This window comes from Arvicanthis niloticus, chromosome 13 (genome assembly GCF_011762505.2).
Source record: "Arvicanthis niloticus isolate mArvNil1 chromosome 13, mArvNil1.pat.X, whole genome shotgun sequence".
Lineage (NCBI taxonomy): Eukaryota > Metazoa > Chordata > Mammalia > Rodentia > Muridae > Arvicanthis > Arvicanthis niloticus.
This window is the reverse complement of record NC_047670.1, coordinates 73,906,335-73,928,048: the sequence shown is the minus strand read 5'-3', so window position 1 is coordinate 73,928,048 and position 21,714 is coordinate 73,906,335. Positions and strand designations below refer to the sequence as shown.

Genomic DNA, 21,714 nt, shown 5'->3' with positions numbered 1-21,714 from the left:
CACTCTGGAGCCCAGACTGGCCTGGCATTTGTCATGTCAATCAGGCTAGCCTGGAGCTCACAGAAATCCATTTGCCTCTGCCTCCCACATGCTAAGATTAAAGGTACACCACCATGCCTGGTCCCTCTGATCATTTTTTTAAATTTATTATTTTAATTTATATCTGTGGGTGTTTTGTCTGCATGTGTGATTTGTGCACCAGTGTGTGTAACACTAAGAAGGTCTACACTAAGGGTGTTGGATCCCTTGGAGCTGGAGTCCCAGACCACCGGCGACTAGCTGAGAGCCGGGTCCTGAGAAGGGGCCACACACCCTCTGGGAGAACAGCAGCGCTCCTCAGTGCTGAGCCATCTCTCCAGCCCAGCCCTCTGATCCTTCCGAAGAGACTCACTGTGTTGCTGCTCCTAATCCCTGGGCTCCAGTCATCTTTCTGCCTCCCTCCCAAGCAGCTGGGTTTGTAGGCCCATACCACTGTGCCCAGCTCTCCATTTCTTCTTCAATACCCTATTCATATCTTCTCTGATGATTCCACGGGGCACAGTGCCTGCCTCGGGGTCAGCCGCTACTCAAGACATTTCAGATGTGGGGTAATCCACAGCCTCTCGAGTGCGGAGGCTGTGAGAGGGAGTGGTCCCGATGGAGAGGCTACATCAAGGAAAAAGAAGTAAAAGGCTAACCTTAAAGGTGGATGGGCAAGATGGCCGCAGTAAAGGTAGTTCCTGTCACTTCCTGACGAGCCTGAGCACCTAGATTTGACCCCCAGAACTCACGTGGCTGGAGGAGAGAACTGGCTCCCACAGGTTGTTTTCTAACCTCTCAAGTGCACACCCCTACACAAACTACATAGAGAGATGTGGTACGAAGCAAAAACCCACAAGAGGGGCTGGGTATGAGGAGAGATTAGCCACCTTCAACTGTTACCCTCTCCTGTACAAGTCTGTGGGTGCCCTTCTGTCTGCTGCCTCACGGACATCTGTCTCCCGCCTGCCAGGCCTTAGTTCTCATGGGGCAGGGTCTGCCGGGCTGCCCTTCCTCAGGACAGTTTCAGAGACCTTGGCTTATGGTGTGCTGGGGTTGACCATAGCTGCCTGTCTGCCTCTTGCCCACTAGAGGGCACTATCTCCCTCCTTCAGACATCCTGGAGGAAACCAAGGCAGAAGGCGCTTCAGGATGAGAGTCGCCACCAGAGAGGAGGCTGTGAAGACGGACAGCAGCTTCAGGACACTGAGCTGATATAACTTCCCTTACACCTACACCAAAACTACCTTACACTCCTATACAGCAACACACAGACATGGAGACACATGCACACACATACACCAATGTAGATGTACATGCATATAGGTACATGCATGTGTACATACTCATATGCACACACATGCACTCACATACACACAAACACATGCATGCATGCATGTGCTCGCACATACACACAGGTACATACATGCACACATGCATGCACACACATGGTCACCCATACATAAGCATATACACACTCATATCCCTATAGTTTTCCCTCCCATTCCTTCAAATTCCCTCTCGATTTCATTTCATTCAAGAAGGCACATTTGACCGGGCGGTGGTGGCACATGCCTTTAATCCCAGCACTCTGGAGGTTGGGGCTTGCACATCTGTGAGTTTGAGGCCAGCCTGGTCTACATAACAAGTTCTTGGCCAGCTAGGGCTACATAGTAGTATATATGTAACTATATGCCTGCACTCTTGTCCATGTGTCCTTTTATGGACACCAGAGGTTGGGTGACCTCTTCTATAAATTTCTGCCTTACAGAATAAAATAAGTCAGTGAGTAATGAGTTGGGGCTTTCCAACCAAGGATGAATGTCTTCTCTGAGTCCTTCCCAAAGTCCAGCACTCTCCCCAGCTGTGTGTGGCAACTGAGTGGCTTCTTACTTTCTCTGCATCCCTTCTGAATTTCATCTCCTTCCACATCTGGGCAAGGTTTGGTGATTTTCAACTAATTCGTGGGCTCTTTACACGGCCCACACAATGAGGGACTCCACCATCATTTGACAAACAAGAACTGAAGCACAGAGTTCAGGAGATGCTCAATAGGTGACATGCTTGATACACGAGGATCTGAGTTCGGATCCCCAGCACCCATGTAGAAACTGGATAGCTGCCTATAATCCCAGCACTGGGGAGGTGGAGACAGGCAGCTTCTCTGGAGCTCAGTGGCTAGCTGGGTTCTAGCTAGTTCATGAGCTCCAGGTTCCGTGAGAGAGTCTGTCTCAAAAAGATAAATGAAGGGGCTCAGCAAGCAAGAGCCCTGGATGCTCCTCCAGAGGACCCAGGTTCAATTCCCAGCACCCACACAGCAGCTCACAACTGTCTATAATTCCAATCCCTAGGAATTTTATATCCCCTTCCATGGTACACAGACATACATGTGAAATACAAATACATATAATAAAATAGAATGATTTATTCTAGCCCATTCTAGAGATGGGAGAGAGACTTCTGGCTTCTACACAGTCATACATGAGTGAGTGTGCTTATATACATTCATGCATAACACACACACACACACCACCACCACCACCACCACCACCACCACCACAACAACAACAACAACAACAACAAGCAATTCAAGTCTCCTAATGAGCAAGTACTAAGATTGGGTGGGATAGTGCATACTTTTAAAGGCAGAGGCATGCAAATCTCTGTGAGTTCTAGCCTGGTCTACAGAGTGAGTTCTAGGGCAGCCAGAGCAAAGAGTTCAAAAATAGCTCAAAAGCAAGCGAGCAAACAAACAAACAAACAAACAGACTGTCATTAAAATGAGGTCATCCACCTCTAAAGGCCTTCTTTTTACCTCCCTCCATGGCAGGGAACAGAGAGTGGGCTGGATCCTGCTCTTGTGATTTAAAACACTTACAAATCAAACTATGGGGGCCTTATGAGAATTCTCCTGGGGCAGAGGACGGGGAGCCTAACACAGATTGAGGAATCAGTAAGGTTTCCTGAAGAATCGAGGTTTGAAATGCAGTAGAGATAATCTCCCTGCTTCTGCCTCTCTCTGTGATGCTCCCGATTTCTCCCTGTTTGTCATCCTCCTGCCCCTGCCCCATGCATGTTTCAAACAGGAGATTGAGGGCCGGAACAGATCCAGATGTGGCTGGAAAGATCCAGATGTGGCTAGAAAGGGAGAAAGGGAAACCAAGTCACCTGGCCTGGTAAGACACCTGGTCCGATAGTAATGGATGCTCTCTGTTGAAGGATCAGAATTAATCAAAGCTAGTTTTGGGCTATGTGTGGTGTATATATATACCTATAATTTCAGCACTTGGGAGGCTGAAGCAGGAGGATCAGTTCAAAGCCATCCTTGGCTCCACAGTGAGTTTCAGGCTAACCTGGGCTACATGAGACCTCATCTCAAACAAACAAACAAACAAACAAACATCAAACAAAACAGAAAGAAAGAGAGGGAGAAAGAATGAGAGATTATGAATGCAGCTACAGATCTCCTCAGGCCTTGGACCTGTCTGTCAAGGGGCAGGTGAGGGAGATGGGGTGTCAGAGAGGGCCTGTGTAACTGGTGGGGTGCTCTCCAGAGCAGACATTCAAGGAGAGGGTTTGTTTGAGAAGTAAGATGGTATGAGTTTGGTTCTGCACCTGATGGCTTTTAGGAGCTTCAAGGCCACCTGAGTAAAGACGCTAACAGAAACTTGGCAGAGCTGATGTCATGGCAAGAGAGCTGGCCTGAGACCGAGAGCTGGTAGCGGGTAGATGGTATTCAAAGTCATGAGCGAAGGTGTGATTGCCCAGGAATAGAATACAAAGTTAAAAAAAAAAAAAAAAAAAAAAAGATAGAAAGGGAAAGAGGCCTGACTTGGCATTATCCACTGAATCTAAATAGAATCCTACCTTATGACTTAACCACCGCTCCTACCTCCACACTCAAGAGGAATGAGTACACGTGTCAACCAAAAAACCAGGAAGAAGAATGTTCACAGTTGCTCTATTTATAACAGCCCTAAACTGGTGACAACCCAAATGTCTAGCAATAGTAGAACATCTAAATACGTTGCATTCTATGAATATAATGAGATAGCACACAGCATTGAAAAAGAAACAACTATTGCAACATGACTGACTCTCACAGGTGATCATGGGCAAAAGTAGGTCACTCCAAGACGGCAAGGGTGGGGGTGGTAAGTACAACCCCAGGATGTTTAAGAGAAATGAAACTTACCCTTACTGCTAAAACAACCGCAGACTCCCGTGGAGTGGTACTTACCTGAGGGAACCACCTGAAGTGTTGGAAATGCTTTGTGTCCATGAAAATATATACTCAATGTAGTACGTACTATTACAGTGTAAGGTAAACCAGTGCAAAATTCTTCAAACTATGTCTTTAAATTATATCCCTATGACTTATAAGGAGACTAAAACCATGGGCTGGGCCCTGATAGTACACACTAGCCAAGCAGAGAGACTGAACTGGTAAAGTAACAAAGTGGCTGGACATACAAGCTAAAGGCTCGACAGTTAGGAAATGTAACCGTTTAGAAAACAGGGAAAGCAATTTGTTGCTGTTTGTTGCACTCTGGGGATCAAAGCCAGAGCCTTCTGCATGGAGACTCGTTCTTTAGCATGGAGCTTTGGCCCAGTCCCTAGACGTTGGTTTATTTGTTTATCTTGTTGTTTTCTTTTATGTTTCAGAGTTTTGTTTTATTGCTGTTGTTTTTAAAGACAGTGTCTTCTGAAGCTCAGACTAGTTTTGAACTTGCCAAGTAGCTGAGGATAACATTGATTTCTTAATCCTCTTGAGGATTTCTTTGAATTCTTGACCTTCCTGTTTCTATCTCCCAGGAGCTGGGATTATGGGAATGTGTCAGTATTCCCACCTCTCCAACCCCACCCCTTGAGACAGGGTGTCACTTGTATCTCAGCTGGCTTTGGACTAATTACGTAGGGAAAGATGAACTTGAAGTACTGATATTCCTGCCTCCACCTCCAAAGCACTGAGGTTATAGAACAAGCCACCATAACCTGATATGCAGGGCTGGAGATAGGACCCCAGGCTTCATGCAAACACTAGGCAAACCTCTACCAACTTAGCTACTCCCCAGCCCTCCTTCCCTGTGGAGGTTTGAATGAAAAACGATCCCTAAGGCTCATGTATTCAAATACTTGGTCCCTAGTTGGTAGAACTTTTGGGGAAGGATTGTGAGGTGTGGTCTTGTTGGAGAATGTGTGTCACTTATAGCAGGCTTTGACGTTTCAAAAGTCCATGTCATTCCCCCAAATAGTTGTCAGTCCCTCCTGTTTGTGGATCAAGATGTGAGCTCTCAGCTCCTTCCCTAGTGCCGTGTCTTGCTTGTCTGCTACCATGGACTCCATTTTGATGGTCACGAACTCTAACCCTCTGGAATCATGATCCCTAAATTGAGTGCTTTCTTTGCTAAGCTGCCTGGTCATGTTGTCTTATTTTGGCAATAAAAAGGAAATTAATTATTAATTATGTTAGTTGGACCAAGTGAGCAGGACACAGAAACCACTTTGGACTTGTTGATGACACATATACAAACCAGAGGCTGGATAAATAAATACAACCAAAATTCAAGGGCCTTCTACGTCAGTGAAACTTCTAGGAGTCCAGTGGTATGGGGTATTCAGAGATATTCCTTCTAAGGTGAAGGGCAAGTTACTGTACCTGGCCTCTCCCACCACCAGGAAAGAAGCTCAATGCTTTGTGGGCAGCTTTGGGGTCAGGAACCAGCACATTCTTCACTTGGGTGTGTTGCTCCAACCCATACTCCATGTGGTTCAGAAAGCTGTTAGCTTTGAGTGGGGCCCAGAACAGAAGAAGGGTCTTCAATAGGTCCAGGCTGCTATCCAGGCTGCTCTACCACTTGGACCATATGATCCAGCAAACCCAATAGTACTTGAAGTGTCAAAAGTAGATAAGGATGGTATTTGGAGCCTTTGGCAGCTCCCTATGGGTAAATCACAGAGGGAATGCCATTTCTGGTACCAACTTCTGTCTTACTTATTTTTCTATTGTTGTGATAAGACAACATGACCAAGGCTACTTATAAAAGATAGTGTTTAATTTGCGATTCATAGTTCTAGGAGGTTAGTGTCCATGGCCAGGCAGGCATGGCACTGGAGAAGGAGCTGAGTGTTCATGTCTTGATCTACAAGATACAGGCATGAGGCAGAGAGAGCTACCTGGTAAAAGCCTGCACCCAGGGGTACACTTCTTCCAACAAGGCTTCCTAGTCTTTCCCAAACAGTTCTAACAACTGGGGCCAAGTATTCAAATACATGAGCCTAGAGGGGCCATTCTCAAACTTCACTTTGTTTTCTAAGGCATGATCTCATTCTAGGCAAGCCTGGAACCTGGGAGCCTCTTGCCTCAGTATCCTGAGGGGCTTGGTCTAAGGGCCTATGCCACCACACATGGCTTGGCTCATCAGTTTTGAAAGCTATTGAAGATCATCAAGAAGAAGACATGTTTGCTGGATTTGACAACATGAGCGTCACCATTGGTCTTTAATTAAAGCCGTTCAGATCAGGGAGAAGGCAGCTTGGGTCAGCTGGAGTTGAGGAAATGTGTATGAGAGCTGTACGCATCACTTTTATTAATATTGCCGAGGGAATCCCAATAGTGTGGAGGGGGCTGGAGAGATGGCTCAGTGGGCAAGCAGTGCTCTTCCAGAGTCCTGGGTTTGAGTCCCAGCACGCACCACATGGCTGCCAACCACCATCAGTAACTTCCGTTCCAGGGAGTGTAATGCCCTCTTCTGGCCTCCTTGGGTACTGCGTGCATATGGCGCAGAGACACATGGAGGAGGTAAAACACCCATACACATAAAATACAAATAAACCTAAAGAATATTTAAAAATTAAAAGAAAAAATATGGAGGGTGCCAAGGAGGTAAACGATGTATGTTTTGGTTTTTATCGTAGCCCAAGGTCTGATACATAGGAAGTACTCAGTGAACAGTAGCTATTACTGTAGTTACGTGTTTCTTTATTTGAGATGGGAGTCTTACTGTGTTATCCAGGCTGGTTCCTAACTCCAAGGCTCAAGTGATCATCTTGACCTCAGCTATGTAAATAGATGGTTACTACAGGTGTACCACAGTGCGTGGCTCAGGAGTGTATTTTAATTGTGGAGCACACTGAATGTGTTTCAGTGTCTACTCGAGGTGTAGAGGTGGCCTGTAGACGTAGCAGCAGCGGAATAAATCTCCTAGAGAAGGTGGAGGATCGACAGAGTACATGAAGACTATTTTAGATAAGATGAATGTTCTCTTCCAGGTGTTGGTACGGGGGGGGGGGGGGGAAGAGAAGATTTTGTCTGAAGCAAAGAGCTAGGAACAACAGAACCGGGAAGCCTGCAGGTGCTCCTGAGGATGGCATCCGCTGGCCAGGATGATGGGGCGAGGGATTTTCCCAGATAGCAGGCCAACTTAAGGATGTGGATCAGGAATGCAATGGGGATGGACTCGATGCTATGCTGCCCTGGGGTGTGACTTTCTTTGGTACAGTGAGGCTGCCTGGGGCTACCCACTTTGGGGGTCAGGGGACCAGTTGTGGGGATTGAAAAGATGGTGCAATAAAAAAAAAAAAAAAAGCAGAGGTATTGCTGGGTATGAATAGCATATGCCTTCGGTCCCAACATTTGGGAGGCAGAGGCAGGTGGATCTCTGTGAGTTCCAGGCCAGCCTGGTCTACATAGTTTCCATAAAATAAAATAAAGAAAGAAAACAAAATAAAGCCATGGAATGGTGACGCACACCTTTAATCTCAGCACTTAGGAGGCACAGGCAGATGGATCTTTGGGAATTCTAGGCCAGCCTGGTCTACAAAGCAAATTCCAGACAGTTAGAGCTACTCATGGAAACCCTCTCTTGAAGTCCCTCCCATAACACTAATAATAAATAGAATAACTAAAAACAGATATCTAGACATTCAGCTCACTCACGAGGGGGTGGGATTCCTGGGGTAACTTCTGCACCCTTTCCTTCCCTTCTTACCCCTCCACATTGCTTCTCCTCAGAGCACACACAGCTGGGGAGGCCAGAGCGTCTTTGTCTGTCATACACAGCCCTGCGGCCAAAGCCTGAAGAACCCAGACTTGGAAGATCCAAAGACAAAGCCTTAGACTGTCATGACCTCAGGCAAATCGCATAACATGGTGACCCTCAGTGTCCTGGCCTTTCCAATGGTGATATTAAGCTTCCTCCAGACTCATAATTGTGAGGCTTAAATGAACACAGATAAAGGGGATCTATAATCTCAAATTTGCTGCCGTGGGCGCCTCATTCGACAACCAGCCTGTCCACACAAAAGCTCTCTCCCAGCTCCCACACAGCTGTGTGCCCTGTGCACACCTGCACGTATCTATTTCACATACTATGTCCGCATTCTCCTCCAGACATGCGGATGGAGGTGTACATGTGCTCTCTAGGGGCACACATGCAGTGGGTACCATGAGAAGTCTGGGTTAGCTGCTGTCACAGCCCCCACCACTGAACAGCAAAGCCCAACCTCCCTGGTCCCCCCATCCCAAGACAGTCAGTTGACAGATGGTGAGGGTGGGAAAGTTTTCTTTCTTAGAACTCATAGGATCTTAAAGATCTTAACTGGGGCAGGAGAGATGGCTCAGAGGTTAAGAGCACTGACTGCTCTTCCAGAGGTCCTGAGTTCAATTCCCAGCAAACACATGGTGGCTCACAACCATCTGTAATGGGATCTGATGCCCTTTTTTGATGTGTCTGAGTACAGTGTACTCATATACATAAAATAGACAATTCTTTAAAAAAAAGATCTTAACTGGCTGCCCCTTTCCCTCTGGAACTTTTTCATATTCTCTCTCTCTCTCTCTCTCTCTCTCTCTCTCTCTCTCTCTCTCTCTCTCTCTCTCTCTTTCTTCCAGGACTCTGTGACTGTCAGGCAAGACACCACTGAGTTACATCTCCTGCCAGCAGCCCCAGTTCTTACAACTTCTTAAAGGAATACAACAATTTCATGACCACTTAAAAGTATCCCTCAGGGCCAGGCATGGCAGCCCAATCCTTTAATCCCAGCACTGAGGAGGCAGAGGCAGGCAGATACCTGAGTTTGTGGCCAGCCTGGTCTACAGAGCAAGTTCCAGGACAACTAGGGCTAAACAGAGAAACCCTGTCTAAAACAAACAAAACCAAAGAATGTCCTTAGCGTGCTAAGTCACTTCAACACACCTGTTATACACAGACCCAGCCTTGGCTGAAGTACCTCAGAGGCTTTTTATTCCAGGAACAGGGGCTGCCCCTTGACAACACTTCAGCACGACCCCTCTCCTCACAGGAAACTGGGCCTAGAAACTGAGAAATGGAGTCTGGTGGAACTCTGCCCCACACCTACCCTTCCAGCCCGGAGAGGTATACCTTTTCTTGCTGTGGCCTTCCCTGCCCCATCTTTCAGATTGTCCACCCAAGGGTCCTTTACTGGACTCTTCTCAGCCAGAAGGTAGTAGCCTTGGCAGCCACAACTCAGAGAAAACTGAATGAAGGCTTGTGGCTGGATAATAGAGGCACCTCTAGAGACCTGTCTTCTGTGCCTGGAGGTGGTGGGAGCACACTGTGACCCTGGGGTGTTTGGAGTAGCCAGCTGAGGAGCTGGGTGGAAGGCTTCTGCGTGGATCCTGCTAGGTCCCCTAAGGGCAGGAGGGAGGTCTGGCCTTCCCTGCCACACCTCAGCCCCAGGGCAGGAGCTGGCATTTGGAAGTGGTTGTCTGACAGGAGTGAATCTCAAACTTGTCACCCTCTCCCTCCCAATTCCTCACTCCAGGTCTGGTTCTCCTCACCATGCTCCCAACCCTCCCCCTCCATAATCACCATTGCTCTCCACAAAGTTGAAGCATCCCAGGAGTGAACTGTGCCTATAACAGAATGTCCCCAAGCATGTCTGTTGGCATTCTGCCTCCAGGACACAGTGGGGTGTAGCACACATCACCCAGGGAGCTGTCCACTTGCTGGGCATTAGCTAGACATCCACTCCTCAGAGCCCGTACTTCCGACTCTGCCCCCAGAGCCACTTAGTTACTTACATCAATTCCCTATTACTTTAGGCAAGAGCAGAGAGATCAATTAGCTTGGAGCAGCCTCTTAGCTGATAGCAGTCTGGGAGGACTAGCCAGGGTGGGGGAGGGGGAGGGGCAAGAGAAGGAGCTAAATTACCCAGATTGTAGTCTATGCAGGGAAAGGAAGGGAAGGCACAGCTAGAGACCATCCCCCAGGGTCTCTGGATTCCCAATGGGCTCTGCCTAGCTCCTCCCCCACTCTGCATCTCAGCTCGGGCTCGGAGGAGAGCAGGAACGGGGCGTGTCTGAATTCCTTAGGGGAGTGGAGACTATTCTAAAGTGTGCTTGTTCACCCGGTCCACACTCCCTTGGGTGTGGTCATCAGGACCGCCTTGCCTCCAATCTCTCTTCTCACAACTCCCGCCCTAGTTGAAGGGAATAAATCTACTTGGTGGCTGGAGAGATGGCTCAGCAGTTAAGAGCACTGGCTGCTCTTCCAGAGGTCCTGAGTTCAATTCCCAGCAAACACATGGTGGCTCACAACCATCTGTAATGGGATCTGGCGCCCTCTTCTGGTGCGTCTGAAGACAGCGACAGCGTGCTCACATGTTTAAAAAAAAAAAAAAGAATCCACTTAGATCAGGTCCCCTAAGGACCTTTCTTCTGAGCGTCTGTGGGGTCCAGTGAGTGAGTTACGGTGTCCGAGAATTGGCTGCTGTCCCGGGCTCTGATTAGTTATTATTTACTTATTTTAAAATTTTTTTACTTTTTGTTGTAGGACCTAGTACTTCACTCTACGCAGCTAGGCCTCTGGTGACTTTAGATGACCTCTCTGTCCCCAGTCTGAGCCCCAGGATCTCACTTCCTCTTAAATTAGCACCTCCCTCCCCTCAGTGTTCCAGAATATTCTTATCTCCCTTTAGAACCCTGAGGAGGACCTATCCGTTTCTAGGCCTACCTCCTTCACTCCACCCCTTCATTAGGGGATTGTCTAGAGCAATCTTGTGGGCACGCTACAGATTCCTGCTCCGGGTGTCCAGCCTTGCTTAAGATGACCGTACCTAGCCCTCCCCTACTTCCGCTCCTAGCGCACTCCTACCTCCGCTCCTACCGCACCCCTACCTCTAGGACACCCACTGTCTGTTTCTTCTTTCTCTTCCAAGGCCCAGACATGAATCCCTGCTTCTTTCTCCTTAGGCAAAGGCTCCGGGTCTCAGCTGGAGGGGCTGGCATTGGGCGGATTGGGCAACCATCTGCAGGCCCCGTCCCTCCTCCCGTTGGCGCTGCTCAGCATTCCAGCCACATCCCGCTCGCACTGCCAAGGATGGATAAGGTGCAGCTGGAGGCTGCCACCAGCTGTGACTCTGCTCACTCCCCAGCTCCCGCCCAGAAACAAGCAGCAGCTGAGCACCCCCACCGGATCCGCGACCACGGAACCCCTGCCCTGCCTTGGCCTGGCTGCCCTTAAGGTGGGGAAGGAGAGATGAGCTTCAGACTTTGTTGCTCTGGCAACCAAGCACCCCACTGGGAAGGAAGGGAGATGGCCAGGAAAGAAGAGGCCTTGTCTTGGGCCTTCCCTGCTTTCTTGGCTACTCAGAAGGGAGCTACTGATATCTACCCAACTGGATTGCCCAGGGATATCCCCTACTGCTTCCCGACTTTCTCAATCCCAAATGATTTTCAAAATAATTTCTCCCAACTCGGTTCAGGCCCTGCATTCCCCCCTATCCTCCCAGGCCCCACATTCCGACCAGCAATCCACTCTCTGTGCTGGAGCTGGGTTCTCCCGGAGGGAAAGGCTTATCAGGGGAGCTGGGCTCTTTGGGCTCTGGAGCAGCCTGGTGCTGTGTGCCTTCCTGAACAGTCCTCATGAACAGAGCAGTTGCTGTTTACATGAAGCCTGCCTTTGGAAAACACACAAAGAGGTCCACATATGCCCATTTACACAGTGTCCACAACACAGAGCAAAGGCTTGCCCTCAATTAAGACTCCTTGCTCCGCAGACTGCGGTGACACACACTTGTAATCCCAGCACTAAGGCTAAGGAATTTGAGGCCAGCCTGGGCTAGAAAGTAAGACACCCTGCCCCCCCTCCCCATCTTAAAAAAAAAAAAAAGTCACTTTGTTATTGAGGGATATCAGGATAGTCTTCTTGGCCCTGACCCTGAGGACAAATGCTTTTTCTTAGTGCTACATTGGCTCAGAGTCTAGATCCAGACCCCTGACACAGACTCCAGGCATAGCAGAGAATGATAAAGCTGGAGACAGATGTTAATTACAAGACCGAGGAGAGGAGGAGAGGAGAGGAGAGGAGAGGAAAGGAGAGGAGAGGAGAGGAGAGGAGAGGAGAGGAGAGGAGAGGAGAGGAGAGGAGAGGAGAGGAGAGGAGAGGAGAGGAGAGGAGAGGAACCGAATGTGAGCCCCTTAGGACTGGAGTGCCTAAAGAGAATGCCAACCAGACCCTTCTGCACTGCTGAGCTGTCACTCGAAGATCCCTACAGGCAGATATGGCAGTGCTCATGACAAGGAAGGAGCCTGGCAGAGGCCAACCTGCCGGCAGTGGGCAAAGGCTGAAGAGTTTGAATCCAGACGGATTCAGGGTCAGGCATTAGACATTAGAAACAGAACAACCCCTGTCTTTCCTGACAATACAGAACCAAGAAATGCCACAGTTGGGTCTTCAGAATGCTGGTCTTTGTGTCTGTCCTCTGAGTGAGAACTCACATTGGGGCTGGAGAGAGAGCTCAGTGGTTAAGAGTATTTGCTGCTCCTCCTTCAGAGGAGCCAACACTCACATCAGATGCCTACCACCGCCGGTAACTTCAGATCCCAAGGACCCAGGGCCCTTCTCCTAGCCTCTGAGGGTGCTCATATATTCATGTTCATACATATATGTGAAAGCATGCGAAAACACACATACACATTAAAATAACAAACTCCGGTCCTTTTAAAAAGGACCTAGATTTCTCTAGAACTCTGCAAACCTAACACATCTCCGTCTGATAGCTTAGAATTCTCCCTCAAACAGTAGAGGCCATTATCTTTGTGTATGTATGCGTGTGTGCACACACAGGCAAGCAAACAAGCATCACAGCACTCATTCAGAGGGGAGAGGACAATTTGTGGGAGGTGGTTCTCTTCCATGTGGAGTTGAACTCAGGTCATCGGACTTGCTGGAAAGTACCTCTACCCACTGGGCCATCTTACCAGCCCCCAACTAAACTTACTACAAGCATATTTTATATCTTAGCACTTCCCTGTTTTGAGCCATGCTCTTCCCAGCTGCATCCAACACTACAAACCAGCTAAGCCAGCAGGTTCCTCTTCTCCCCGACACTCCCTTCTGGTTATAGATTTAGTATGCTGAGACAGGGGCAGCTCCTCCCTCTGTCTGTCTCTCTGTCTCTGTCTGTCTGTCTGTCTCTGTCTGATTCTGTCTGTCTCTATCTGATTTTGTCTGTCTCTATCTGTCTGTCTGTCTCTCTCCCTCTTTTCTATCTTCACCTACAGTAACACAATTTGTGAGCCTGGGAGCCCTCCGGGTTCAAGGTCTGAGGAATCCAGGACTTTCCTGTTGTGCAGAAGTAAAAGAGGAAGTACATGCATCCGGGTAATGTCGAGGTTCAGCAAGGAGCATGGTCCTGTAACCTTTGTTGTACAAAGCGTTGACAAAGGTCACAAAATGGGTCTGCAAGGCAGAGCTTAAAGAGATTGGGAAGCCTCCTGTAACCTTGGCAGGAAATATTAAACATGCCCAGGACTCTAATAACCTCTCTACAAACAAGTGGGTTCCTGCTGCCTAAGGCGAAGAGGAAGCAAGCTGAAGAGAAAATGGTCAGGGAGGCAAGAGAGGTACTCAGAGTGGAGAATTAGGAAGAGGCCGAAGGGAAGGGGTTTCTGGGGAGCAATCTCAACAGTGGAGATGATGTGGGAACTTCAGGGTCAGCAATCCTGGTGAGAAGAGTTCAGTACATTGGTACTTTAGGAGACATGGGTTCTAATCTTGGATCTGTCATTAACCAGCAAGCTAGTGAGCTAAGGCAAATTATTCTGCTGCTTCGTGTCTCTGTCTGTGCATTTGTAAAAGAATGTGGTTATGTGGCAAAGGGATTGAGAGAGTCTAGACTGCAGATCCTTAGGGGTTTTCTTGCTCCCTCCCCCACTCTGTGTGTGTGTTTCTTTTTTGAACTTTGAGATAAGTACTCCCTATAGCCCAAGTTGTGTGCCTTGAACTTAAAATTCTCTTGCCTCAGTTTCCCGAGTGCTAGGATTACAGACAGGTCGGTGGTATTGTATACAGGATTTTGTTTGTTCGTTTAATTTTGGAAAGAATCTTATTCTGTTGCCTAGTCTGGTCTCAAACTCCAGGCTCAGCTGCTCATCCTGCCTCAGACTGCTGGCTGGGCCAATGTGTCAATGCGTCTGGGTATAGTTTTGGTTTGTTTGAGACAAGGTCTAGCTATATGGTTCCAAAATTCCAGTTAGGCTCAGCCTTCCTAGGGCGGGGATTGTAGTTGTGTACCCCACAGCCAGCTGTGTGTGTACCCCACAGTCAGCTAGCTATGTGTGTGTACCCCACAGCCAGCTAGCTATGTGTGTATACCCCACAGCCAGCTATGTGTGTGTACCCCACAGCCAGCTATGTGTGTGTACCCCACAGCCAGCTGTGTGTGTGTACCTCACAGCCAGCTGTGTGTGTACCCCACAGCCAGCTATGTGTGTGTACCCCACAGCCAGCTGTGTGTGTACCCCACAGCCAGCTGTGTGTGTACCCCACAGCCAGCTGTGTGTGTGTACCCAACAGCCAGCTATGTGTGATTTTTAGCCCTGAGGAATCTCTGTGATTTTTTCCCAAGAACACTTAGTATATCAGTTGCCAAAATCCGTTCCCCAGAACCTGTGGTGTGAGCTAGAGGGCACTATATTGATAGGACAGACATATGATATGATTGATAGGACTATATGAATGTCAGGGAAGGTAGCTCCATCTTCAGAAGCAAAGGGAGCCTCCAGTTCAGCTGTGATTGTATTGTATCTAGAGCCTCTGGCTCTGGGTGTGACTATGACAAGGGGAAACCTATCCTGTCCTTGTGAGCATGAATGTGCGTGCATGTGTGCATGCACGTGTGCGTGCCTGCCTTCTGTGGTGAGGGTGCTGTGAAGACAATGACCCATGTGGCTGTTCCCAAGGAAGCTTCCTGACTCCCTGTGCTTCACAAGCTTTCTGACATGCGGTTCTGTCACCTGAGGAGGATCTTATCTGACACAGATTCAGCTTCGGTTGGTTTAGGAATGTGTGGTGGCTAAGCCATTCATTTCTTCCAAGCTCCCAGACAACAGTTTGCAGGCCTGCTTTTGGGTAACAGGGCTGTAGCGTACCTACCACTGCCAACTCGGATCTCTGTGGCCCAGAATGCAAGTTTGGAGGAGTTAGGGCCGACCAGGGTAAAGTGTGTCCACGTGTATGTGATTGTATTGCATCTAGGGTGGTTTGTATAGTCTATACCATGGCCTTTCTTCCCTGCCATCATGGGTACAAAGCTGAGGCTCAAGTCTTCATGCTGGTCAGCACCACGTGCTGAAGAAAGTCCCTGTCTGCCAGAAGCAAACCCCAGAACACCCGGCTTCCTCTCCCAGAACAGCAAACATAAAATGTGCTTCTCGTCTCCTCCCCTTCTAGAAACCAGGGTGACAGGCCCCATACTGGGGACTCACTCACCACTTTGAAGTCTTCTGCGCTGCAGGCCTCCCCTCGGAAGTGACAGGAGAGCAGCATGTCTCGAATGTCGTGTCCCGCTCTGTCGTAGAACTCACGCATGTTGAAGGGCTTAGGCTTGAAGCTACGGAAGTTGGCCTTGTCCTGCAATATCTCTAGCTGCTTTTCGTCAGCCATCTGTGTGTCCGGTATCTCATACCTGGAGCCCAGGGGTGAGTGGCACATGGATCATGTTCACTAGTACCCATGCCCTACTTGGGGTGGGGTGGGGGCATCACTCAGAGCCCCTGGAGGATCAGATCTGGGCATAGATAGGCAGAGAAGGAGAGCTGGGTATGTCAGGGCAGCCTGACACATGGAATACAAGAAGAGAAAGGTAGGACAGGAGCTATGGATGGTACAGTCTCTCCCCTTTAAAGGTGGTCCATCCCATCCTCTAAGTGAGGCAAGGAGGATACAGTACCAGGAGGTAGGTGATGCTGTCTGGGAAAGAGCCAATATTTCCTAGCTCAGGCTGGGTGGGGATAGAGCTGTTTTGACCTAAGCTGGAATCAGAGATTGTGACTGGTACTGGTAACTGGTACTCGGCGCTATCTCAGTTCCTCCGCCTGTGAGGGCAGGTTTAAGGGGATGCTAGGGGGTTGAGCTGGTTGACTTTTGGTGGGCTAAGGAGGTTGCTACTCCACGAGCCATGCAGAGGGGTGGATGGGAGCTGCCCACCTGTTGTTGAGCAGGGCCAGCAGCTCCCCAGCATGGTACAGGTCATTCTTGGAGACTTGACTAAAGCGAAACTCATTGAGGTTGCACAGCGTGACCGCAGGGAAGGTGAGCTGGGAGGCAGCCACCTCGTCGAGCTTGGTGACGTGGTGGTAGCAGAAGTAGTACTGCACGCGCTCAGTGCACACACACAGCAGGACGGCCAGCGAACCCAGGAAGCACAGGGCCCACAGTGCCCGCTTCAGAGACAGCCGCTCATAGGAGAAGATGTGGGCAAGGCCATGCAGTGTGGAGCTGCTGGCGAAAGCCTGGATGCTCACCGGCTGGACACCACCCACCTCCTCCTCCTCGGTCTTCAGTTCCATCCTTGCCAAGGGGATCCTGGAAGAAGGGAAGAGGAGACAAGACTCTGTCATTGTCCTGAGATGAAGACACAGATAGGGATCCTCCAATTGTGTCCATCCAAAATCCTTATCCGGAGGTCACTGCTCATCGAAGGGAAGACTTCCCTGACATGCAGGTTCCAAAGGTGGCTTGGCCGAGGGACCAAGATAGTCGTTCAAACATAGAAGCTCGGGGTGTCAGCTCGGGTCGAGAGAATGGTCTGCAAGCTTCCCAGACTATGGGAGACCCCAGATACAGCCACTAAAGTGAATGAGGGAAGTCCCGATGCACCCACAGGCAGGCATGGGAGTTCCCTCCAGATGTGAGGTCACTCTGGGACAGGAATGTCTACCCCAGCCAAGATCAAACTCCCCATAATAGGCTGAACCAGGGGTCAGGAGCTCTCCTCTTGATCAAGGGTATCCCCAAGAACAGGCAGTCACCTCAGGAGCTAAACCAGGGCTACCTCGCCTGAGGGGTGGGCACATCTGGGGAGGGGCCCTGCCTGAATCCTCACCTTCTATGTCTCCAGTTCTCAAACAGGCACAGGCACAGGCGCAGGCTGTGTGTGTGTGTGTGTGTGTGTGTGTGTGTGTGTGTGTGTGTGTGTTTGGGAGGGGATGGTAGGCTGCCTGAGGTGGATGTACGAAGGGGGGGGCGCGGTTCCCTATGACTGCCAGTTGTCCCCGCCCCGAACGCACCCCCCCCTCCCCAGTCCAGCTTCTCGTCGCAGTCAGATTCCCGGCTCGGCCCCCCGCCCCCTCCCCATCCGCCGAGCCTCCGGAGAAGCTGGAGAAACCTACAGGGGAGAAGAGTCTCGGCTTCGGGGAGCCGGGGAGCCCGGAACCCAAGGCGGCGGGGTCAGAAGCCCACCTGAGGGGGTTGGGGAAAGCCGGCCGCCGCTGCAGGTCCTGGGGCACGAGGCCGTCCGTGGGCTCAGCGCCGCGCCGCGGAGGGGCTCATGGCCCGGAGCCGGAGCCGCCGGCCGCCGCGGCACCCGCGTAGAGCCCTGCAGGGAGCGGCCCGCCCGCCCGGCCGGCTCGGCTCAGCTCGGTCCACCGCCCGCGCGCGCTTGCTCGCTCCGTTCGGTCCGCCTCGGGCTCGGCGCGCTGGCGCTGCGCGGTGCTCTCAGCCCCGGGATCTGCAGGGATCCATCGTCCGGCCGGGAGGCGGCGGGAGGGGAGGAGGAGGGGAAAGGGTGCGCGTGCGCGCCTACGAGTGTCTGCGAGGGTGTCTCTGGGCCGGTGTGCGCGGGGGGCCCCCGGCCCGGGAGCGGAACCGAGGGCTCCCCCCGCTGGCTCGCCTCCTCCCGCCGCTCTCAGCAAAGCTGCCTCGCTCGGATTCTGGAGCCGGCTCCCTGCTTGCGAGGCCCTGTGGCTTGTGTGTGTGTGTGCGCGCGTGTGCGTGTGTGTGACTATGGTGTGTGTGTGTGCACGCGCACGTGTGCGCGCAGGAAGGAGGGTGTCTGCCCCCAGCATCCCCCTCCCCACGTTGTCTCCTTCGGATCGAAGCTCTTGCCTCTTGCTGCTGCTGCTTCCTCTGGTGGCACATGCACACGTGTGTACACACACACACACACACACACATTCCGAGTCACAGTCACACTTAACTGATTCAAGCACTGTGTGGAGATACAGACACATTCAGACCAGAGTCTTACCCTGCCACAGAGCCATACATCACACATCACACACACCTACACATCCCCGAAGCCTGACCCCTGACCCCCACCCACGTGAGCGCTTACCTGTTTGTACACATTCACTCGCCTGCCCTTATTCCTGCTTCCCACCTTCATGCGACCCACACGCATGCACATATGTAAAACACTTGTGGCCACCCAGACTCCATATGTATACCAGTGGATTTCTTAAGCAGCCTGTGTGCGGGTGCTTCAGTGGCAGGTCTGTAAAGCAGAGAGGAACAGAGAGAAGAAAAGAGACACAGCCTGAAGTGAGGGCAGATGGGTCAGAAGCAGGGAAAATGGAGTAAAAAGGTACAGAATGAAGAAAGGCTACAAGGAGAAGTGTGTTCTGGGATGGACTAGAAATCTGGGCCCTGAAACCTGGGGGCTGCTCCTGTAGCTGTCACCTCTCTCCTTCCCTCCCTCCTTCCTTCTCCGAGGCCTTGGGGGTGCCCTCCCTATCCAATTAGCAGAGAAGGAGCAATCAAGGGGAAGTTGTTAATTTGCTGGTGCTCATTAGGGGCTCTTAACACAGAAGCTGTAGAGGTCTGATGGTGTCAGATGATGGTGTGTGTGTGTGTGTGTGTGTGTGTGTGTGTGGTGTGATGCAAGACCAGAATTCTATCTGTAGTGTCTCCTTTGCTCCACTTACAGGCTGATGAAGCTCTGAGAGAAGGAAGGTGAGAAGCAGGTCTCAGGGACATGATTCTGGGTTTGAGTTAGAGGAACAAGCCTGACATAGAGGGAAGACACTGATGAGAATGTGTGAGGGGTTGGGAGTAAGAGGTACCCTGGAAACCAGTGAAGAAATCTGGAGATTCCCTATCTCTGGAGATAGGCGCTTAGGGCTGGGGAGAGATTGCGGTCCATTCGGGGCATTACCAGAGCGCCAAGCTGCCAAAATAAAGATAGAATCTTGCATTCAGGCTGGGGAGCTGTCCAGCGGCACAAGAGGTGCTGGTGGGCTGTCATGGCCCTGGGTAGCCACTAGGTGACAGCACTCTCCCAGATACATAAACTCCACTCAAAGGGCGATGGGGGAGGCGGCATGTGAGACTAGGAATTACCCTAAGAGGGTCGCAAACTGGGTTTAAGTGATGATTCTAGCCCTGGGTCTAGTCTGGTGCTAGGCTCTCCAGTGTCCTCGGGGGAGGGGAGGACCATCTTGGAACATCTGTAATTCCTCCACTTTGCAACCCTCACAAGCTGAGCGACACGTGGAGCCTCTTCTAATGGCTGCAAATTGCTTCAATCACCTGGGATGTTACCGAGGGAGCAGGGAGCAGCGGGGGTGGAGGGAAGGTGATGAGGTGAGGTGGAGGCAGGCGAAGACTGATTGAGGCCAATGAACAGCCACAGGAGGAGTCTGGAGGAAGAGAAAAGGCATGAATCAGGTATCTGGGCTCCAAGTCCAATACCACTCAATACCACCACCGGCAAAACCTTTGACCGTTCTCAGCTTCAGTCTTCTTGTCTGTATGATGAAGGTTGTATTTATTTCACCTTGTTTTTCAAGGATTATATGAATTACTGATGGAAAATGCATACTACATTGATCTGTGTTAGTAAATCCTCAATAACAAATATTACTGGCGTTCTGATTTAGATCTGGAACTTAAAAAACACTGGAATAGCCATATCAGGACAGACTTCAAGATGATAGTTTCTAATTCGGAGGGTTGGGTAAGTCTTTCTTTCTTTCTTTCTTTCTTTCTTGTTTTGTTTTTCGAGACAGGGTTTCTCTGTGTAGCCCTGGCTGTCCTGGAACTCACTCTGTAGACCAGGCTGGCCTCAAACTCAGAAATCCACCTGCCTCTGCCTCCCAAGTGCTGGGATTAAAGGCATGGGTAAGTCTTTCAAATGGACCCAAAGGGGTTAATGTAGATCAAATAAACCTCACACTCAGTGGGTGGAGCTCAGATCTCCAAACGTTTTGTTTTGAGACAATCTCACCGTGGCCCCCTGGTTGGTCTAGAACTTACTGGGTAGACCATGCAGGTCTCAAACTCAAAGAGATCTGCTTGCCTCTGCCTCCTGAGTGCTGGGATTAGAGATATAAGCCACCATGCCTGCCTGGCTGGTCAAACTTTTTTTTAAATTATTATTTCTTTTATGTATATGGTTGTTTTGCTTGCATGTATGTCTGTGTATCACGTGAGTGCTTGGTGCCTGTGGAAGCCAGAGGGGGCGCTAGATCTCCTGAACTGGAATATATATATATATATATATATATATATATATATATATATATATATAGTTACAAGTCAATATGTGGGTGCTGAGAACTGAAGCTGAATCCTCTGCAGAGCAGCCAAGGCTTTGAGCTATTGGGCCGTTCTTCAGCTCTACCCTGGCTTCTTAAGACCTCTATGTCTCCTCAGAACCAGTATCTCTGAATCAAGACAACAATCCCTAGCCTCTGGAGCTCAGTTTTCACACCTAACTTAAATTCCTCAGTCTGTTGTTTGCTGTTGACTGAGGGGAGATACAACCCTGCACAGGTGCCACTCTCTCCTGGCACTACACTGCAGCAAACATCTCCGGCAGCCTCCCCTGTGCCACACCTGGGATGCAGTGAGCAAGAACAGTCCTTGCCTCAAGACCTCTCAGCATCAAAGCAGAGTTTGTTGATGAGTGATTCTAGAACAAAGGTCACCTGTGAAAGGCTCGGGGAGTGGGTTTGGGGGTGCTGCAGAGAGGTAGTTATCCTGATAGGGTCTTGTACAGCAGGAAGTTGGTGGTGCCAAGGCCTTGCTTAGAAGACATTTGAGGGAACCAGAGGCTCCTGTCTGCTTCTCTGGGCCTATCCACCCAGGTTTTGACATTTTGCTGACCCGAGCCTCAGTCCTAGATGCATCTGCAACACCAGTGCTGTGTGGTCCTGGACAAGAAATTTAGTCTACCTGGGTCCTCTTTTCTCCATAAACTATAAAGTGCAGCTAATGCCTAGGCTGATGGGACGAGTGCCTGGCTAACAGTAGTACCAAGCACCATCCTTGTAAGGCTGATGGGGGCAGATTCCCCATGGACACTTTCCTTGCATATGGCCCCATCTGCTGTGTGTGTATAGAAGCACCCTCCAGCCTTTCAGAGATGGGTGAGGAAGAGGGGAGGGCGAGGGGGGCGAGGCCCCCCGGGACTCCAAGGCAGCTCTTCTCGCTCCCCCGTGCGTGAAAT

General features: G+C 50.2%; 1 protein-coding gene across 2 annotated transcripts in view; it reads right to left on the bottom strand.

Annotated features, from left to right (window-relative positions):
• Asic1 (acid sensing ion channel subunit 1) overlaps positions 1-18,251 on the bottom strand; it is a 28,799-nt gene extending 10,548 nt beyond the window's left edge. Inside the window, exons 1-3 of one of the 2 annotated variants that reach the window (XM_034517394.2) lie at positions 17,727-18,251; positions 16,473-16,850; positions 15,756-15,951 (exon numbers count right to left, since the gene is read on the bottom strand). In XM_034517394.2, coding sequence (XP_034373285.1) covers positions 15,756-15,951; positions 16,473-16,834 — 558 coding nt within the window. In that variant the 5' untranslated portion in view covers positions 16,835-16,850; positions 17,727-18,251. Of the gene's footprint in view, positions 1-15,755; positions 15,952-16,472; positions 16,851-17,370; positions 17,392-17,726 lie in introns of those variants that run through there. The other variant, XM_076912075.1, reaches the window with a different exon arrangement.
• Between the last annotated feature and the right edge of the window lie 3,463 nt (positions 18,252-21,714).